The sequence below is a fragment of the Mixophyes fleayi genome, chromosome 6 (genome assembly GCF_038048845.1).
Source record: "Mixophyes fleayi isolate aMixFle1 chromosome 6, aMixFle1.hap1, whole genome shotgun sequence".
NCBI classification, from domain to species: domain Eukaryota; kingdom Metazoa; phylum Chordata; class Amphibia; order Anura; family Limnodynastidae; genus Mixophyes; species Mixophyes fleayi.
In genome coordinates, this window is record NC_134407.1 from 211847796 (window position 1) to 211867907 (window position 20112).

The window sequence follows — 20112 nt, forward strand, 5'->3', positions numbered from 1 at the left end:
ACCCCGCTCTCTGATGCAGATAGGTTTGTATGTACCCCTAAATTTCTATTTAAAGTATATGGTTGCATCTTTGATACGATAAAAGAGCTCAGAAATAAGGGGTAAAGAGTCTCATGCCTAAACTCCCACCGGTCGGCTACCTCTCTTTCTCATCCCTTCTTCCCTTCTCCCCCTTCCTCGACTCCGTCTCCGTCTCATCCATGTGTCTGTCTGTCTTCCACTCCCTTTAGATTGTTCGCTCCTTTGAGCAGGGCTCTCCTACCTCCTGTTTCCATCACTTTTAACTATGCTCTCCAGCTACTCAGCTCACCTCCTCTCTGTCCCTCTGCCCTCTGTCTCCTCTCGCTTCTCTCCGCTTTCCTCAGTCAACCTGTCATCCGTGCCCACCCTCTTGGGCCATAGTTACCTGCCTATACTCACTTTTCCCCTCCCTCCCTCTCTTTCATGCTGTGCCTGAGCCCCCAGAGTTATAGTGCTTACTGTTACTTGTACTGTGCTGTTTCACCTTGTACTGTGCCATTGTTAGTCCTTGTACGGGGCTACGGATACTTTGTGGCGCCCTATACATAAAAATTAATAATAATAATAATAATAATAATAATAATAATAATTATGGGAATGTTTTACAATTTATGAATACATTTGTAAGATTTTTATTGTATAATTATGTATACTTTGAAATCCAAGCAATATATTATTCTTTTTGGGACTTTCATATAATGGTTAATTAAATAATGAATCACAATTGTCGTAATGATTATATATTGACTTTATGCTATTCTGGAATAAATATCTTCCTGAAGGAATATTCTTCACTCATCTCTTGTGTGCAGTGTTGAAGTCGTATAATTGGATGAACGAAAAGTATATTGGTTAATATTGTTTTATCGTGCGATTGCACTCAGCATGCCACGCTACACGGGGCATGGCGCCATGACGCGGTAAAATACGCACACACTCGCACTAAAACATTTGGTTATTTATATATTTCATATTTATTAAAGGTTCCAATCCACATTCATTTATTAGTAAAATGTATTAGATTGTATATTTATTTATATATAATACTATAGTAAAGGTTTTTATGGTTCAGGTGTTTTAAAATATAAAGAGTTTGGTCTCATATTAAAGCTTATTTCACCAGCATTAACCCGGTGTGGATGGAATAGCGATCGCAAGATACAAGCAATATGGGATTAATGCTCTTAAATACTTTTATGTGGGTCAGTTTGAACTGGTCATTCAGAGTCAAATCATGGGAACAATAGGGTGGGGGATGTTCCCCTCACCCTCTGTAAGGATCAAATGAACTGACCTATAACTTGCAAGGAACTGGAATGCCATCATGCCTGGACCAATGAAGAACTTACTAAGTGTGGGCTATTCCCTCGTTATTTCATCAAGTAAGCAGGTAAAAGGTCTGGAGTTGATTCTAGGTGTGACACTTGCATTTGGAATCTGTTGCTGTCGACTCTCAATATGAGATCCAAAGAGCTGTCAAAATCAGTGAAGCAAGCCATCATTAAGCATGTGCGTATACCAGTCTGTTCTGTCTGTCTACGTGTGGCAGGTACTGATTAGCCAGAGTGTACTTACACCCAGATTCAAATCGAAACTTATTATATGACTCGTGTGCAAGTTGCGTTTGCACTTAAATCAGGCCTATACTGTGCAAGAACAGGGTATTGTGGACGTATCATCATTGCTAGAAAAGAATGGCTGATATACCTCATTGCAAACTCATTTTTTTAATACAACTTTTGCATTTAATATTGAAAAGTAATAATTTCCTGTTTCATAATAGCAATTATCTGCAACTACATGGGGCGGAAATGTTTTTATGGGTTCTCACTCTAGTGTAAATATGGGTATGTTTGATGATCATGTCAATTCCAATGTATGATCATAAATCATGTATTCTCAAAGCGGGTTGACAAGTTTGCTTTGAATTCATTCACATTTATTTGGTGATTCCACAATTAAATATTACATGTATAGAATCTATTGATCAACACAAAATTATTTTACAGATTTGCACATAGTAAAGTAACCGATTGTAATTAGTTGCTACATTTTCAGTTTCCACCGACCCAGTGTATTTGCATCAATACCCTGTAACCAAATGGTTTTTAGTATATTAGAACGAGTTCTGATTTAGAGAAAATGAAAACAACATTAATGAAAAGACGTTATCCCAAATCAATATTACAGAATGAATAAAATATTTTTGCTCATGTACTAAATCCTAACACTAGATTTTCATCACAATCTGCCCGTATGCCACTTGTATCTGAATTGTACCCTTTGTACAAATAAATTAACAATTGTCTGTAAATGTCCAGGTATAGCCATGTTCCAAATCATTGATCATATACCTAAATCCCGGAAAGGGGGTCACCTGACCTTAATGCTCAGTCTGTGTGACGTACACAGAATACATTAACTCAACATATGCTGGCCATAGGGTCTTAATCGTGATTAAAAATTTATAAGAATTATTCTTCTTATTATAACAGGATGTATCTTGTGTCTTAATAGTTTATCTCTGGGTATTATTTGTATTTTTCCCCACTATATATTTTGCAAACATATTAGTTTGCAGGATAATAAACTACGGATATAGTCCTATTCAGATTTGGTTTCTTGCTACAGTCTAAACCTACGTCTGTATAAAATACATATTTTTTTCTAGTTTCTGTGCAGATTAACCACATTACACCTGTGGTTACACCTTTACGTATTTTACTTCACATTTGTCCTTATTTAATGATAACTTTTTGCTATATTGTTACTTATTACATTCCACTTGATAAAAGACAGGGACTGCCCAAAACTGTAACCCTTTAATGTTTCTAATAAGATCACACTGAGAACTGAAACCTTGTGGTACTTTTCTATATATTGGAGATGGTGGAATGGAAACATAGGAGACTATACAAATGCTGTTTAACCCCTGTTGTATAGTATAAAAAGTACACATGCAACACATACAACAATAGTAAGTTCTCAATTCTATAGAGGGAACAGATTGTTATAATACACATTAATTGTTGATCGAAGAAGGAACAAGGGACACCATGTCTAGGACATTGTAAAAAGGGTTAATGGTTAATTTTACAGGCAACCTTATAACCTACCACTTCCACTTGAACTGCTGTTTTAAATCTCCCTCTAGCTAGCCCTCAAGAGTAAAGAAAAAAAGCCAGGCAGCAGGAGATTAGAGCACATCTGCTTTGCTGACTGTAGCTAACTAGCGATGCTTCTCATGAACAAGTAATGAAACTTTTGCTGTCACTAAAGAGACAATCCAAGAAAGTGCCCGTATCCCCTAAGGAAGCTCCAACCAAGAACCTGAAAAAGGACAAGAAATTGGACACTGTTGGCATTACAATTTATGGATGTCAGCCAGACAATAGGAGATTTGAAACAGTGGTTCAAGTGTAAATGCCACATTGCTGGTGAGTCATAGTTGCACACATATGGTTAACAAGTGCCAAAAAAGGTTATGGATTGTCAAGATCCTTGCAGCTTCTTTCTGTGAAACTGCTTAAGTTTACAAATTTGGAGTAACTGGCAAGTCATTTCTCACAAACAGATTTTGGTTTATCTTGGGTATGACTCATCTCGTGCTTTGTGAGATTTGACTTCCAGGCAAAACTTTTCTTACAAACAACACATGAAAAAAGTTTCTCACCTGTGTGAACTCTCTGATGTCTATTAAGTGCTGATTTCAGAGTAAAACATTTCCCACAAACAGAGCACACACATAGTGTTTCCCCTGTGTGATTTCTCTGATGTTTAACTAGTTCTGAGTTACTGATAAAACTTTTCCTGCATTCAGAGCAAGAAAATGGTTTTTCTCCTGTGTGAATTTTCTGATGGTTATTAAGATTTGTTTTCTTAATAAAACATTTCCCACATTCAGAGCAGCAAAATGGTTTCTCTCCAGTGTGAATTTTCTGATGACTAACAAGTGCTGACCTACAGATAAAACACTTTCCGCATTCAGTACAAGAATATGGTTTTTCTCCTGTATGAATTCTCTGGTGTCTAACTAAAGCTGACCTAGAGACAAAACATTTCCCACATTCAGAGCACATATATGGTTTTTCTCCTGTGTGAACTCTCTGATGTTGAACAAGACTAATATTACTAATGAAGCACTTTCCACATTCAGCACAAGAATATGGCTTTTCACCTTTGTGAATTCTCTGATGAGTAATAAGATTTGTTGTCCTCTTAAAACATTTTCCACATTCGTTGCAAGAATATGGTCTCTCTCCTATATGAATTTTCTGATGAGTAAGAAGAGTTGAATTACTGGCAAAACATTTCCCGCACTCAGAGCAAGAATAAGGTTTCTCTCCTGTGTGAATTCTCTGATGTTTAACAAGATCTGATCTACAGACAAAAGATTTTCCACATTCGGAGCAAGGATATGGCCTCTCTCCTGTGTGAATCCTCTGATGTACAACAAGTTCTGAGTTACTGATAAAGCATTTTCCACATTCAGAGCAAGGATATGGTCTTTCTCCCGTGTGGATCCTTTGATGACAAATAAGATTTGTTTTTTTCATAAAACACTTCCCACATTCAGTACAAGCATATGGTTTTTCTCCTCCATGAATCTTCTTATGACTAATAAAAGTGGAGTTACTGGCAAAAGATTTTCCACACTCAGAACAGGAATATGGTTTCTCTCCAGTGTGAATTTTATTATGCTCCATGAGATTTGTCTTCCATGTAAATCTTTTCTCACAAACAGAGCAGGAAAATGGTTTCTCTCCTGTGTGAACCAATTGATGTCTATTGAGAGCTGACTTTTGGGTAAAACATTTCCCACATACAGCGCACAAAAACGACTTTTCTCTTGTAAGGCATTTCCCACTTTCAGAGCCTGGAACCGTATTCTGTTTATGCATTTCCTGATGTTTAAGAAAATCATAGTTGTCGGTAAATAGCATTTGACACTCAGAACAGTTATATATCCAATCTGTAATATTATTGGTTTGATGATTTAATGGTACGGATATATCATGTACATCTTTATCATATCCTGAACCATTTTTTAAGACATCCTCTTTTCTAGCCTGTATATTATTGTCTACTGCACAATGTTCCATAGTATGAGCAAATTCAGAATGCAGACTTCCTTCTTCACATGAGACAGATTCCTCCTTAACAGCAGATGGATATTGTGTACAATCTATTGGTGTAGAAATATCAGTATGTGGGAGATTGCCTTCTTTACATGAGACCGATTCCTCCTTAATAAGAGTAGATGTATATTGTGTTTGATCTGTGGGTGTATAAATATCATTATGTGGGAGATTTCCTTCTTCACATGAGACTGATTCCTCTTTAATATGAGTAGATGTATATTGTGTATATGTGGGTATATACATGTCTGTGTCTGTGAGGTTTCCTTCTTCACATGAGATCGATTCTTCCTTAACATTGATAGATGTATATTGTGTATAATCTATGGGTGTATAAATGTCGGTATCAGTAAGGTCTGCTTCTTCACATGAGACTGGTTCCTCCTTAATACGAGTAGCTATATATTGTGTATGATCTGGGAGTGTGTAAATGTTAGTGTCAGCAATGTCTCCTTCACATGTGACGGATTCCCCCTTAATATAAGTAGATGTATATTGTGTATGATCTGTGAATCTATAAAGGTCAGTGAAGTTTCCTCCTTCATATGAAGGTGGATTCTCAGTAACACTGTCCAGAGAGTTGATTGTATTTTTTTCATCTGTGGATGAGGATTTTGCAGTCTGGATATTTATAACAATACTGCGATCCTCATTCTTACAATCTGGTGAAGAAATAGGGGTGTGAGATCCTCCAGATATTATTGTACCCTCAGTGAGATCTGTTGGAGAGAAATATATTGTGGTTAGATTATATAAAAACTGGGATAATAAAAAGGAGAAAAGGACAAATGCCAGCACTCCGACTATCTTCAGGAAGTGATCTCCTGCTCAATTGTTCCATCTCACTCCCAGCCATAGTACCCTCACTCCCACAGCCCAATAATATAGACACGAATACAGGCTGCTCCCCGTATTATTGATATTTGTGAAACCCAGCACTGTGTAACACAACACTAGGGATAGTAAGTCTGTCAGAAACATACGAGACCCACTACACTCTGTCATTCCAATATCTGAAAAAAACATAGGATATTCCAAATCGTTGGTAATATTGCAATGAAGAGATATGGAGGCTGTTCTTTTTTTTTTTTTTTTTTAGGTCATTTTAGGCTTTTACTTTTCCCTGCAGTGTTTTAGACGGAGTAGTTTGCCTGTCATAATCACTGTTTTATGTGAAATTTCTTACATTTTAATAACTTCCTTAAATGTTTATATATGTAACATGTGAATGTTAACAGTACCTTTTATCCATCACAACAAATCACTTACTGTATCGTGGACATACTTGATACAGATTATAACAGTCATCCAGGCCTCCAGTGTGGCTAAATGGGATACTTGGACAGTGTTTAATAAAGGTCAAACTAGCCTGGTACCCCCTTTCTCATAAAGGGAACTACAGCGTATAGCATGTTTCCTAGTATTGTTTTTAGTCCTTATGTTCTAAATATGTCCCTCATCTCAGGTTACTCTGGGTGCAATAGAATGGGTTATTTTTGTGTTGCATGTACCCAGAGCACCAAGGACTGTTTGCCAACATGGGAGTACAAAGAACGGATTTTAATTCTATCTTTTATAAATTTGCCATTTTGAGTGTCAGTGCCACATTGACAGCAATGGAACATTTCAGAGCTCAAGTTCCCTGGAGGAGTACTAAAGCAGTATTCTACAAGTGCGTTATTCTCTGTATTTTCCCTGTCTTTTTATGCGAGACATTTATACCAGTTTATTGGTATATTAATCAGCAGTATGCACATGTGGTGCTATGTAACGGTTTATTTTTTCACCTAACTGATTGGGCTAAATATCCTATCCATCCTGCTGAATCCTCTTACCACAGCCAGTATGCCATGGTGATCAAAACACGTCTGCTGCCACCTGGAGTGCCAACTACCTTCCTCTCACCTGGTCTTTCAGCTGCTCTGAACATATTAATGGCTGAGAGTACAGTTTCCTTTTTCCGCTGTATGCTGATTGGCAGCTGGAGTTCAGAACAGGAACTTGATCAGCAAATAACAAACTAATAATTGTAAGTAGAGCAGACGGGAAAGAGAATCCTCACAGGTAGTAGTGATAGATTAATACCTATATCTGTTTACGTTTTGTGGGAAATAATCGGCAGTAAAATTTGAGCTGCCTACTAGATTTTGCACAGATTTATCAAGATTTGTCTGCATCCTATTGTTATATTAGATTCTCATACAAATAATATATATTAACACACAAGAAATATTGAATCTCACATATACAAACATGGGCATTTAAGCTGTGCAGTAGGTTCATGTAAAAGGTGATATGCACCCTCATGTAACTTTAATGTATTGGGCCTGCTCTTCCTGAAAGTGTTACTTTATATATTCATATTCTTCATAGCTCTATTCTGTGCTTTTTAACCAATTCTTTATATCATAAAAATATATCAGTGTTATTAATAGATGTTGCTCTGGGATAGGACAAAAGATTGGTCTTTGTATACAACTGTATGCAATGCAGGGAGCTCGGCAGAGCTGTGTCGTATCCCAGGGGCTACGAAATTAAACCTCTACTGGATAATAAACATGTCAACTGAAAAGCACAGAAGCTAGGATGTTAAAGAAATTCATTAAATAAAAGTTGAGTAAAACATAACTGAAGAGGGACATTTCCCCTTGAAATGGTCACACTCCACCTTCGATTTATATGTCTAATCATATTATGTGAGTATTCCAGTCAAAAGGGACCACACTTGCTGTGGCTTTACTGACTTAAATCATGGTGGTTTTATTGGATGACTCTATCTGTGATTTCCCTGGATGAAATTGCTAAGGTTTCCTATCCTCTGACTCACCTGGATAGTAGTGTGCTCTGGTCTCTGCTAAAGTGAAGAAAAAACTAATCACAACCAAAACAGGGAAAAGGGTAGAGGTGAATCTTTGGCTGAACAAATGACCATATATAGTGGGCATTCAGAAATGAACTGGCATCGATAAGGCTGGGGACTGAGAAGTATATGGCAGGCAAGAGACTGGTGGTCATAAAGCTGGGCATAGTGCAGCTTATGGTGGCTATATTGGGCTGACAAGCCTGGGATTGCAGTAAACATGCTGGTGGGAACTAGTGTATGGTAGGCAAGGGATTGGGGTTGGTGGGCATGAGCGAAACAAATGGCTGTATATAGTGAACATGGACCTACATGTGGTGAGCATGAACCTGCATTCTCCATATACACCTCATCGTGAACAGTGCACTCAGAATATCCTTTCTTACTACTCCATGCAGGATGATTTTGCAGACATGTCAGGGGTGGCATCGCTGAAGCTGCAGGCTGGTGGTTTGCCCGCTTCAATTTTCATTTAATGCTGTTGATTTAATTAATATTTATATGGTTCCACAAAAGCAGCAGTGTACAGTAGGTAGGATGAAACAGGTAAACAAGACAAGAGACATGACATAATATAACATGACATATAAATGGCATGAGAGGAGGGACTTGGCAGAAGGAGATTTCACGTCTGATGGTATCAATTTTTGAAGTGGTGAAGTCAGTGGTGTTGAAGTGGTGGGAGAGAATAGGACAGAGTTGAAGGTGGCCAAGAGGTGGCAGAGTTGGACTGGAAGGAGACTGGAAGGAGGCGAGAGACTTAAGGATTGTTTGGTAAGGGAGAGGGTACAGCTGTAGAAGAGGATGAACTTGAAGTGGAGGAAGTCACCAAGGGAGTCAGATTCCCTCCAGTGGCATTTAGCCGTATGAGAACATTTTTATAGGAACCTGGTAAGTTTAGAATGCCAAGGTTGGGGATTTGGTTCACCAGAGGCTGACAGAGGTGGTGGGGTCAGCAGAGGATATATTTGTAGAGGTTGGGTCAGTCCAGTATGCTTATTGGAAGAGAAGTGTTTAAAGTGAGGAGGAGCAGATTGCAGGGTCAAGGGTATCAATATTACATTTGGTGAGGGAGGATGAAGGAGAGGAGGTGGTAGTCGGAGACTGGGAAGGGAAATTTGGAGAAGTCTAAGTGCACAGAGGTGAGAGAAGACGAGGTCAAAGGGGTGATCGAGACAATGGATGGGAAATAAATTCTATTGTGAAAGGGCAAGAGGCTGAGAGAAGTTTGATGTTAGCAGGGTTATCAACAGAGAAGTCACCCAGGGTGATGGAGGAAAGGTCTAAAAGGCAGAAAGTTAGAGAGCCAGACCACAAAGTTATCAGGAAATTGGGAGGTAGGGCAAGGGGGCAGTAGATGACCAAGTTCTGGAGATGGAGGACGTAGAAGAGATGGATGGACGTCAAAGGAGGAGAATGAAAGGGAGGGCTCAGGGGGAATGACATGGAAGGTGCAGTTTGTTGAGAGAAGGATGCCCACACTGGAGACTGGTCAGTCCCAGAGGTCTGGCTGAGTGGCCACCAAAGGAGAGAGCGGAATGGGAATTGGTATTTGTGGACAATAGGTTTCTTTGATGGCAAGGAGGTCAAGAGAGTTGTGAATAGAGGCCAGTTTAGTGCAGATGGATATGGCTTACCAGAGAGCACAGGAGAAAGAGGGAAGTAGGATGATGTGGATGCGCAGGGGTGGCTGGATCCAGGGCAGGGCTGAGGACAGGAACAGGAGGGAAGTGAGGAGGAAGATGCGAGAGGAGGCGATGGGGGAGAGGAGCATGGAGAGGTTGGTGCTTGAGGAAGGGGATGGGCGGGCGAGACGGACAGATAGGGCCTTGTGGAGAGAGATAGAGACTAGGGGGTAAATGTATCAAGCTGAGAGTTTTCTGGCTGGTTTAAAAAGTGGAGATGTTGCCGATAGGAACCAATCAGATTCTAGCATTCATTTTGTAGAATGTACTAAATAAATTATAGCTAGAATCTGATTGGGTTTTCAAACCCGCCAGAAAACTCTCAGCTTGATACATTTACACCTAGGTGTGAGACTTGGGGAGCAGAGGGTGCTACCGGTAGAGCAGGCGTGGAGGAGCAAGGGGAGGGGGGCATAGGGTGTAGGGACAGAGCTGTGGATGGGGGATGTAGGATGCGGGTGAGCAGGTGAAGGAAGGGAGGAGGGGGACAACATAGAGAGTATGCAATAGAGCAAACAGATTAAGTTGCTTGACCTGTTGTGGGAAGTAAACAAATGAATACACAGCCAGGTAAGATGAGCAAGAGCAAATAGTTCATGAAATGGCATGGAGCAGCGACTGTTCACACTGGCTGGTAGGAGGACCAACAGCAATAAGCTTTGAGACAAATTTAATATAGTAAATTTTGAGCTTCAATAAATAGACCACACTTTTTTGATCGCAGTTTTAGCTAACCAGGATATTTCTAAAGAAAGGCCCAGTGTGTTTTTTGCCTCACTTACCAGGTCCTGTGTTTGTGGACCATTTGCTATCCAAGGAACTTCACCAGATGGTTGAGTCAGTTCTTTTGCCTCTGGTTTTATTTAATTTATATCGATCAAATGCTACTTTATTTTTAAGTATCTCACATTTTAAGTTCTTTTTTTATTTCATGACAGATTACTGTCTGTTTGTACCAGTATATAGCAGGTACCAGCAATCAAAGTCCTCTATCTCTCATCCTCACACTGTACACATGTAACAATGTATTTATACACAGTGATCACATCTCCTATATATACAGACAGGACGGTGATTAATCCTCCTCTTACCCGGTAATGTGCGGGGCCGGTGATTCTCCATCATCACGTCCTTGTGCCCTTCTAAATACCACTCTTTGTAATAGACAATGATATCCTTACACCTGATAATTCACAAAACACAAAATAGTTAGAATATTAAATGACTTTAAGACACAGATTAATCAATATCCTTGTTTAAACTAACACATGTTCGACTGCTTCTTCTGTAATCATGTTTTTAAACACATTAGCAATACAATTATTACAGTCTGATCATTTTTAGTGCATACCTAGGAAAAATTCACCTAGGTAAATTCAACTAAATAAAGGAAGACTCTGGCTATGTGGTTGCATGTCTTAAAACAGAAACAAAAGGATATATTCTGAAAATAGGACGCGTCCCATCTATCACTTTGCGCAATTCAAGCTATTCAGTTCAAACCTGATGACGTCTCTGTTCAGTCCAAAGAAGATGGCAGGAGCTGTACAGGAGGTAAGTCACACCTACAAAATCTACCGGAATTTCTTGGGAGTCTCCCAAAGTTTGGGTAGGTCTCCTCAAATCCCAGGAGAGTAGGCAACTCAACCGCATCCTGCCCACTTCCTAGTGAAGTAGGTGAGATGGGGTCTTCATTACATGATTCTGATCTGCAGTTGTGCATCATGTTCCCACAGAGATCTCCCAGAGGGGACAATAAAAAGGTTGGCAATTATGAGGTAAGTGCTATGTACAGTCTATTAGATAGTGTATATTGCACACAGGTACAGATAGCATGGGGATTACGGACAGCACAGAGGCTAAGTGGTTAGCTTCTGCCTCCCAGCACTAAGGTCATGAATTTCATTCCCGAATGGCCTTATCTGTGTGGAGTTTGTATGTTCTTCCCATGTTTGCGTGGGTTTCCTCCGGGTGCTCTGGATTCCTCCCACACTCCAAAAAGCATACTGGTAGGTTATTTGGCTGCTGTCAAATTGACCATAGTCTTTGTGTATGTTAGGGAAGTTAGACTGTAAGCTCCAATGGAACAGGGACTGATGTGAGCGAGTTCTCTGTACAACGCTGCGGTATTAGTGGCGCTATATAAATAGCTGATGATTATTATTATTATTATTAATTTTTATTTATAAGGCGCCACAAGGTGTCCGTAGCGCCGTACAGGGACAAACAAATTACAATACAATGGGAGACAGCACAGTACAGTAAACAGTAAGCACAGTAACTCAATAAGCTCAATGCACAGCTAGAGAGGGCGGAGAAGGGAGGATCCGCAAACCACGGGGCCCAAGAAGGAGGGCGTGGAAGATAGGGAGACCCCCAGGGGGGAGGAGGGAGCGAGAGTGGACGTGGGGTGGAGGACCCTCGAGGAGGAGGGCTAAGTAGCTGGAGAGCAGAGTTAGAAGTGGTGGAAACAGGAGGAGAGATGGCCCTGCTCAGAGGAGCGTACAATCTAAGGGAATGATGATTATATCTGTAAATAAAGACCCTTTGTTAACATATAACAACTAAATACATTAAACAAAAACAAATTCCATAAAGGTGAATTCAGCCTTCAATAACAGAATTTACATTTTCATCCACTGAGCAATTGTAACTGAGCCCGACACCCAACATTTTAGTCTCCTTGCCTGGTCGATATGTATGTGAAATTTGTATGCTCTCCTAGTGTTTGCTGGGGAATCCTCCAGAGGCTCAAAGTTTCCTTCAACGGTTCAAAGACATACAGATATGTTCTTCATGTATCATGTTATGTGTTATGGATCACTGTTTTCTGTATATGTCATGTACGGGGTGCTGCGGACCTTTTGTGGCGCCTTATAAATAAAAGATAATAATAATGACATACAACAATTGTAGCAAGTAAACCATACATTACTTAGTAAGGTTGAAAAAAGACAAGTCTATCAAGTTCAATCTCTCAAATTCTAATATTGTTGATCCATTGGAGGACCAAGCTACACATCTAGTGGTAAAGTTACCAATTTAGCCTTACAGAGACTAATTGAGACCAGCTACCTAATAAGTCTTTATTTATTATTTCTGACTAACATTGCTATAGGTTTTATTAAACAAATAAAAATACTGGAGTAAATCTAGTGATATGTCCCTCTTTCTTTCTCCTTCACGGCTCATTTCCATACATGCGGCAAGATTTATTATGCACATGTTAAATGTGGAAAAAGGCCCAGTAGCGCTAACTGAACCACCCTACCTCAATCCCTCCACAATTTTAGCTGCATCCAGGAAGATCTGGAAGACACATCACAAGGAGCACATTACAAATCCACGACTGACAAATCAAATTCTATAGTATGGGTTGGGTACGCTTTAACTATTACCATTATTCCGACATGTTTAAGCCCTACAAATAAAATCCGAAATTATGAAAAACTGATGTGAAAATAAACAGACTTACCTTCGACCCGACGCTGGACATCTCCGATGAAAGCACCATGCTGACAGCAAGTGATTCCGATTGAACATTTCGGATTTTATTTTTAGGGCTTAAACATGTCGGAATAGTGGTAATCGTAAAAATGATTACCACCGCTATAGTAGTCTTTATGGCTTTCTTACCATGAAGCCCCCAACCTCATTAACAACTTGAAGTAATATAAGTCAATCTCTACCTTTGTCTAAAATATCTGGGTTCTGTAATGATCTGCCTTCGCTTGTACCTTAGGATGCTGCTTTGTCTCGGCAAAGCCCAGTCTGCCCCTGAAAGAACCCTTTCATATGCTCATGGCAGAGCTGTGTTTTCTCATGTGGTAATATTATTACATTCTCCCTCATTAGCAAACAAGATGGAGTTTTGGGGGGTATATTTATTAATTTGTGGGTTTGAAAAAGTGGAGATGTTGCCGATAGCAACCAATCAGATTCTAGCTGTCATTTTGTAGAATGTACTAAATAAATAACTAGAGTCTGATTGGTTGCTACAGGAAACATCTCTACTTTTTCAAACCCGCAGTTTAGTAAATATACCCCTTGGTATCCAACTGAAGTCTCTTTCTGAACAAGACTTATATTTTCTCTCTATTCCCTCATTTTGTTTGGCTTCACACAATATTTCCTTATAGATTGTAAGTTTGCGAGCAAGGCTTTCTCACCTATTTGTCTGTATTACCCAGTATTGTCTTTTTTACTTATTACTATGTTTGGCCCCAATTGTAAAGCCCTACGGAATTTTCTGGCGCCATATAAAGAAATGTTGATGATGATGATCTTTAGAAAAATGTTTTCCTAACACTAGTGCAGTGTACTTTGTCCCTGCAGTTTCATCTCTTTTTGTAATTATTATGGGTTATTATTATTGTATGTGATGAACATTGCAAGCACATATTGGGCAGTTTAGTTGCTGGGAGGCACCTGCTGGGTAAACGTATTAGGCACTGCTGAACATGCTGCCCACTGTGCAGTAAATGTGCCGGGCTCTCCTGGAAAATGTGTTGGGTGCTACTGGTACATCATCATCATTTAATTATATAGCGCCAACATATTCCGTAGCGCTTTACAATAGGGGACAAACATAGTAAACTAATAAACAAACTGGGTAAAACAGACAAAGAGGTGAGAAGGCCCTGCTCACAAGCTTACAATCTATGGGACAATGGGAGTTTGACACATGAGGCTAAGGCTAAGTCTACATTTTGCATTTCGGCCCAGCCAGGCTGCAAAGGTAAAAGTGACTCATAGGCTAAATGATCCTGTCCCACAACAATGTTGGTCAGGGGGTAGTTGTCTTGTGTGAAATTGTGTAACAGGTGGTAATGGGGTAATGTAGTGAGGTTAAGAGGGTGGTTGAGGAATATTATAAGCTTGTCTGAAGAGGTGGGTTTTCAGAGAACGCCTGAAAGTTTGTAGACCAGAGGAGAGTCTTATTGTGTGAGAAAGAGAATTCCATAGAGTGTGTGCAGCCCGAAAAAAATCATGTAACCGGGAATTAGAGGATGTAATGAGGGTGGATGAGAGACTCAGATCTTGTGCAGAACGAAGTTGCTGAGTTGGGAGATATTTTGAGACAAGAGAGGAGATGTCTGTTGGTGCAGCTTTGTTGATGTTTTGCAACCCAACCTGTAGTATAATACTGTAACTTAGGTTACAAACTAGTCAGTATTTCCCACTTAGAAACATGAGCACCACATATTATATGTATGATGTACTACTGTATATGTATTAATACTACTGGTAATAAAATATTCGTAAGGTATGTACAGGCCTAAAGCCACCGTGTTTACCACTATCTGTGATATTCAAGCTGATATTAATTAGCAGTACTTGCATGTTATATAATAATGACCACTACAAATACTTTCATGATAATGCTGGACGGATATGAATGCGGGGCAAGAGGATGGATATCTAATTTGGCCACAGACTTGAATGACTAATATGAAAACCAGTTCTTCAGAGCACTCCACAGACCACACCGAGGCCTGTTAGTGCCGCTGGAAGAGGTCATGTTCTGACTGTATTTACAAACAATAATGGTCAGTTGACTGTAATGAGATTATTCTCGGCATTGTGCTTGTTTAGGGCCACACACACTTGTTGATTTGGGTTAAATGGCCTATATAACCGCATATGTGGCCTGCACAAGAAAAGCCACTATATCACGTTGGCATGTCAAAGGCTGCAAATTACTGAGCACAATAATATTAATAATTTTAATACATAAGGTAATTGGAGTGAATTAGTAACTAAATAATTGCTTCTCCATTGTCTGCACATTCTGCTATAAACCTATTGTGCAACTTATCTTTTTTACTTTTAAGCTTGGGGTTTGTGGCCTTTATCAGGATTAAGAAGAACAATGAAAGATTGGTAAAAAGGTTCCAAAAATTAGCATTGGAATGTTGCTACACCCTAGGAAGGAAAAAATTGTAGCTGTCACATTAAAGGATAATCACAACCCAAACTAATAATTCAGCTTTGGGCGGAATATGCTAAATGAAACCAGGTCCCCAAAGGCCACTTATGTGTTGTCAAGTGTTCAGGCTCTCCAATGGGTCCGACCAACCTCCCACATGCATCCACTGCTGCACCACTTGCTCCTGCAGTGCCTGTTTAAAAATAAGATCACCTTTGCAGGAGCAATGAAAGTCCAATGGTGTCTGCCACAATCTTCTCACTCCTACCATCCTCTTTTATTAAGGCAACACACTGCCAGCAGGTGCGTGCAGGTGTGAGCGTAATGGCAGTAGGTGTGCGCGCAGGTGCGAGCGTACCGGCAGCAGGTACCTGAAGGTGCAAGCGTACCGGCAGCAGGTGGGAGCATATAGGCAGCAGGTGCGAGCGTAACGGCAGCAGGTGCGTGAATGTGCGAGCGTAACGGCAGCAGGTGCATGCAGGTGCGAGCGTAACGGCAGCAGGTGCGTGCAGGTGCGAGCACAACGGCAGCAGGTACGAGCGTAACGGAAACAGGTGCGTGCAGGTGCGAGTGTAACGGCAGAAGGTGTGTGCACGTGCGAGCGTAACGGCAGCAGGTGCGAGCGAAACGGCAGCAGGTGCGAGCGAAACGGCAGCAGGTGCTTGCAGGTGCGAGCATAATGGCAGCAGGTGCGAGCGTAACGGCACCAGGTGCGTGAAGGTGCGTGCGTAACGGCAGCAGGTGCGTGTATAACAGCAGCAGGTGCGTGAAGGTGCGAGCGAAACGTCAGCAGGTGCGTGCAGGTGCTAACGTAACGGCAGCAGGTGCGTGCAGGTGCGAGCGTAACGGCAGCAGGTGCGTGCAGGTGCGAGCGTAACGGCAGCAGGTGCGTGCAGGTGCGAGCGTAACGGCAGCAGGTGCGTGCAGGTGCGAGCGTAACGGCAGCAGGTGCGTGCAGGTGCGAGCGTAACGGCAGCAGGTGCGTGCAGGTGCGAGCGTAACGGCAGCAGGTGCGTGCAGGTGCAAGCGTAATGGCAGCAGGTGCGAACGTAACGGCAGCAGGTGCGTGAAGGTGCGTGCGTAACGGCAGCAGGTGCGTCTGTAACGGCAGCAGGTGCGTGAAGGTGCGAGCGTAACGGCAGCAGGTGCGTGCAGGTGATAGCATAACGGCAGCAGGTGCGTGCAGGTGCATGCGTAACGGCAGCAGGTGCGTGCAGGTGCATGCGTAACGGCAGCAGGTGCGTGCAGGTGCATGCGTAACGGCAGCAGGTGCGTACAGGTGCGAGCGTAATGGCAGCAGGTGCGAACGTAACGGCACCAGGTGCGTGAAGGTGCGTGCGTAACGGCAGCAGGTGCGTGTGTAACGGCAGCAGGTGCGTGAAGGTGCGAGCGTAACGGCAGCAGGTGCGTGCAGGTGCGAGCGTAACGGCAGCAGGTGCGTGCAGCTACGAGCGTAACGGCAGCAGGTGCGTGCAGCTGCGAGCGTAACGGCAGCAGGTGCGTGCAGCTGCGAGCGTAACGGCAGCAGGTGCGAGCGTAACGGTAGCAGGTGTGACTGTAACGGCAGTAGTTGCGTGCAGGTGCGAGCGTAACGGCAGCAGGTGCGTGCAGCTGCGAGCATTACGGTCGCAGGTGCGTGCGGGTGCGAGTGTTACGGCAGCAGGTGCGTACGTAACGGCAGCAGGTGCGTGCAGGTGCGAGCGTAACGGCAGCAGGTGCAAGTGTAACTGCAGCAGGTGCGTGCAGGTGTGAGTAACGGCAGCAGGTGCGAGCGTAACGGCAGCAGGTGCGAGCGCAACGACAGCAGGTGCGAGCATAACGGCAGCAGGTGCTTGTGTAACGGCAGCAGGTGCCTGCAGGTGCGAGCGTAACGGCAGCAGGTGCGTGCGTAGCGGCAGCAGGTGCGAGCGTAGCGGCAGCAGGTGCGAGCGTAACGGCAGCAGGTGCGAGCGTAATGGCAGCAGGTGCGAGCGTAACGGCAGCAGGTGCGAGCGTAACGGCAGCAGGTGCGTGCAGGTGCGAGCGTAATGGCAGCAGGTGCGTGCAGGATATCAGGGGACTTGTTGGAAAGCTTGAATGCCAGATCCTGGGTAAGTAACCTTTGGAGCATGGGCTCCATTTATGAAAAAACACCCAAAACCACATTTTTGTTTTTATAGGATCAATTATACCTTACTACATTACAAGCTTCATTTGTTTATTACTTGAAACCATAGTAATTAAAACACTACTGACTTATTGTCAGCTATACAACACCCAGTGTATTCAGCTATGTATATCTATGTCTATAAATACATTTACAACTGCTCGCAATACCATTCAATATAAAAGACAAATATGACATTAATGTTTTCCTTATTCATATAACAAAGTCAACGGAAGAAAAAAACCTTAACTTATATGAACATGATTCTCTGTCACCCACTGCTTAATATTCTGTAGGTAATGAGAGCTGTTGGTATCATGGGATCAGATTGAGAGGACTCTTATGTCTACTTGGAGCATACTGCATATTTTATAAATACATTAATCACATCAGAGCTACAGTGTTCATAAAGGAATTTAAATGAATTCCTCAAGGTATATGAGGTCAGGAATAAAATAAAAAGGTGCTATTCTTGCATAATATTCATACAGCATTTAATGTTTAATGTGTGTGTCACAGAATAATATGGCCATTAAACAGGTTTAAATCAGCCATAGAACACACACCTCTATAATAACAACAACAGGGTGTTCACCAGATCACGGCAGTCTGATCCACCTGCACTAAGTGAAATAATTAACAAGACACAAACATATAAATACCATCTTATAATAAATGTCATTACCTGGTGTTACTATCAGCAGAATCTCCTCTCTGTTTTCTATTGCTTCTGTCTAGGTAGGATGTGGTTAGCAGAGTACTTCCTGTATATGCGTTCCACATGACTTCCTGGTTTTGCGGTCCACCTGATTTCCTGGTTATGCGTTGCAAGCTTCTCCCTGGTGGTACAGTCAGACAGTTTGGTCTAGAACAGAATTGTGAATGACTATATTTGAGTCAACTCGGCTTAATTCAGTGTTTGAGGAGTAAGTGAGAATTGCAGAATTGTAATTAACAAAAGTATAACCTACTTTATACAGACAGGTGAACTGCAAGTCATGGGATGCTTTCCTGTGTAATGGTCTCTGAGCAGGGGGTATGCAGACCCTTCCACTTGGTACAAATTGGCCTGCATCCACTTAATTTACTATTCCGAATACCTGTACTGAATGAATCATAATTGCATGACTGCCGATTGTCCCATGCGATCAGCACTTTGTCCCAACTGGCAGGAAGTTGGGAGGTATGTAATGAGCAGGGGCTGCTTGTGCCTTCCAACCTCCTCTGAGGCATACTTGGGAGTGGTCTGCTGGTGCCCCTGCTTTGCCTCTGCTTACTAAATGTTTAATGACATGTAATTAATTTATAGATATCATTCTATGTCAGTGTTGGCTAACCTGTGACACACCAGGTGTTGTGAAACTACAAGTCCCAGCATGCTTTGCCAATATATAGCAGCTTATTGCTGGAAGGGTATGCTGGGACCTGTAGTTTCACAAACACCTGGAGTGTCACAGGTTAGCCAACACTGGTCTATGTACATGTGAATGCTTGTATGCATAATTAGAAGCTGAAAAGCTATTAGACACCTGCAGTAATTTGCTCCTGGTCTAATTACATTTTTATGTTAGTAGTAACAGTTAGTAACAGACTATCTCCTGTAATTATCATCCATATCCCCCCTAATGAATTCCCCTGTGTCCAGTTCCTCTTACAGACAGTTATCTTTCTCATAAGCTTGCTTAATGTGGTCCTTCAAGGGCCTCTTTGTTAACACCTTGTTGGTTGTGACTAGTCCTGGTTTATCTGCTCTCTGCCACCTAATTATCCTGATCCTTTATTTTAGGGTGCAGAATCCCTCTAGTAATGCCATACTTGCCAACTCTCCCGGAATGTCTGGGAGACTCCTGAAATTTGGGTAGGTCTCCCGGGAGAGCAGGCAAATATCCCGGATATGGAATCAACTCCTCAAAATGACGAGATTCGCGGTGAATTGCGCCATTTTGGCCCCGCCCCCTGCGACAAAAACGGCGGTTTGTGACGGGGCCAAAATGGCACAAATTACTGCGCCCCACCCCTCCCATGCCCCCCTGCTTGGGATGTCCCAGAAATAACTCACTAAGGGTTGGTAAGTATGAGTAATGCCAGTCCTACGTACTGGGAGGCTACCAAGATAGATGTCCCTAACAGAAAGCTGACTTATTTAATGTTGGATCAAATAATGTTAAAGGAATTAATCATTGGTTACAGTCCAGGTACCATTGTTATGGGAAACACTTTAAAGCAGAATCTGCTCCCAAAATCTATTCCTCCACCCCCCAATACTCACAACAGCAGATAATTAATAATCTTTGCTCTCCAACTAAAGGTTGACATGGAGGAGTGCCTCTTTA

The 20112-nt window shown here is 41.9% G+C and overlaps 1 protein-coding gene across 1 annotated transcript; it reads right to left on the reverse strand.

Moving 5' to 3' along the window:
* Positions 1–1219: 1219 nt before the first annotated feature.
* On the reverse strand, positions 1220–18504 carry LOC142159797 (uncharacterized). Its single transcript, XM_075214535.1, has 3 exons — positions 18465–18504; positions 10796–10887; positions 1220–5878 (listed from the first exon to the last, which is right to left on the reverse strand). The coding sequence occupies exons 2-3, from the start codon at positions 10827–10829 to the stop codon at positions 3579–3581; spliced, it is 2334 nt and encodes a 777-aa protein (XP_075070636.1). The 5' UTR covers positions 10830–10887; positions 18465–18504; the 3' UTR covers positions 1220–3578.
* Between the last annotated feature and the right edge of the window lie 1608 nt (positions 18505–20112).

Coding starts and splice junctions, on each gene's coding strand:
- LOC142159797 (XM_075214535.1), bottom strand. CDS start 10,829: ATGATGGAGAATCACCGGCCCCGCACATTACCGG. Junction 5,879..10,795: donor CCGGCCCCGCACATTACCGG/GTAAGAGGAGGA, acceptor TCTCTCCAACAG/ATCTCACTGAGGGTACAATA.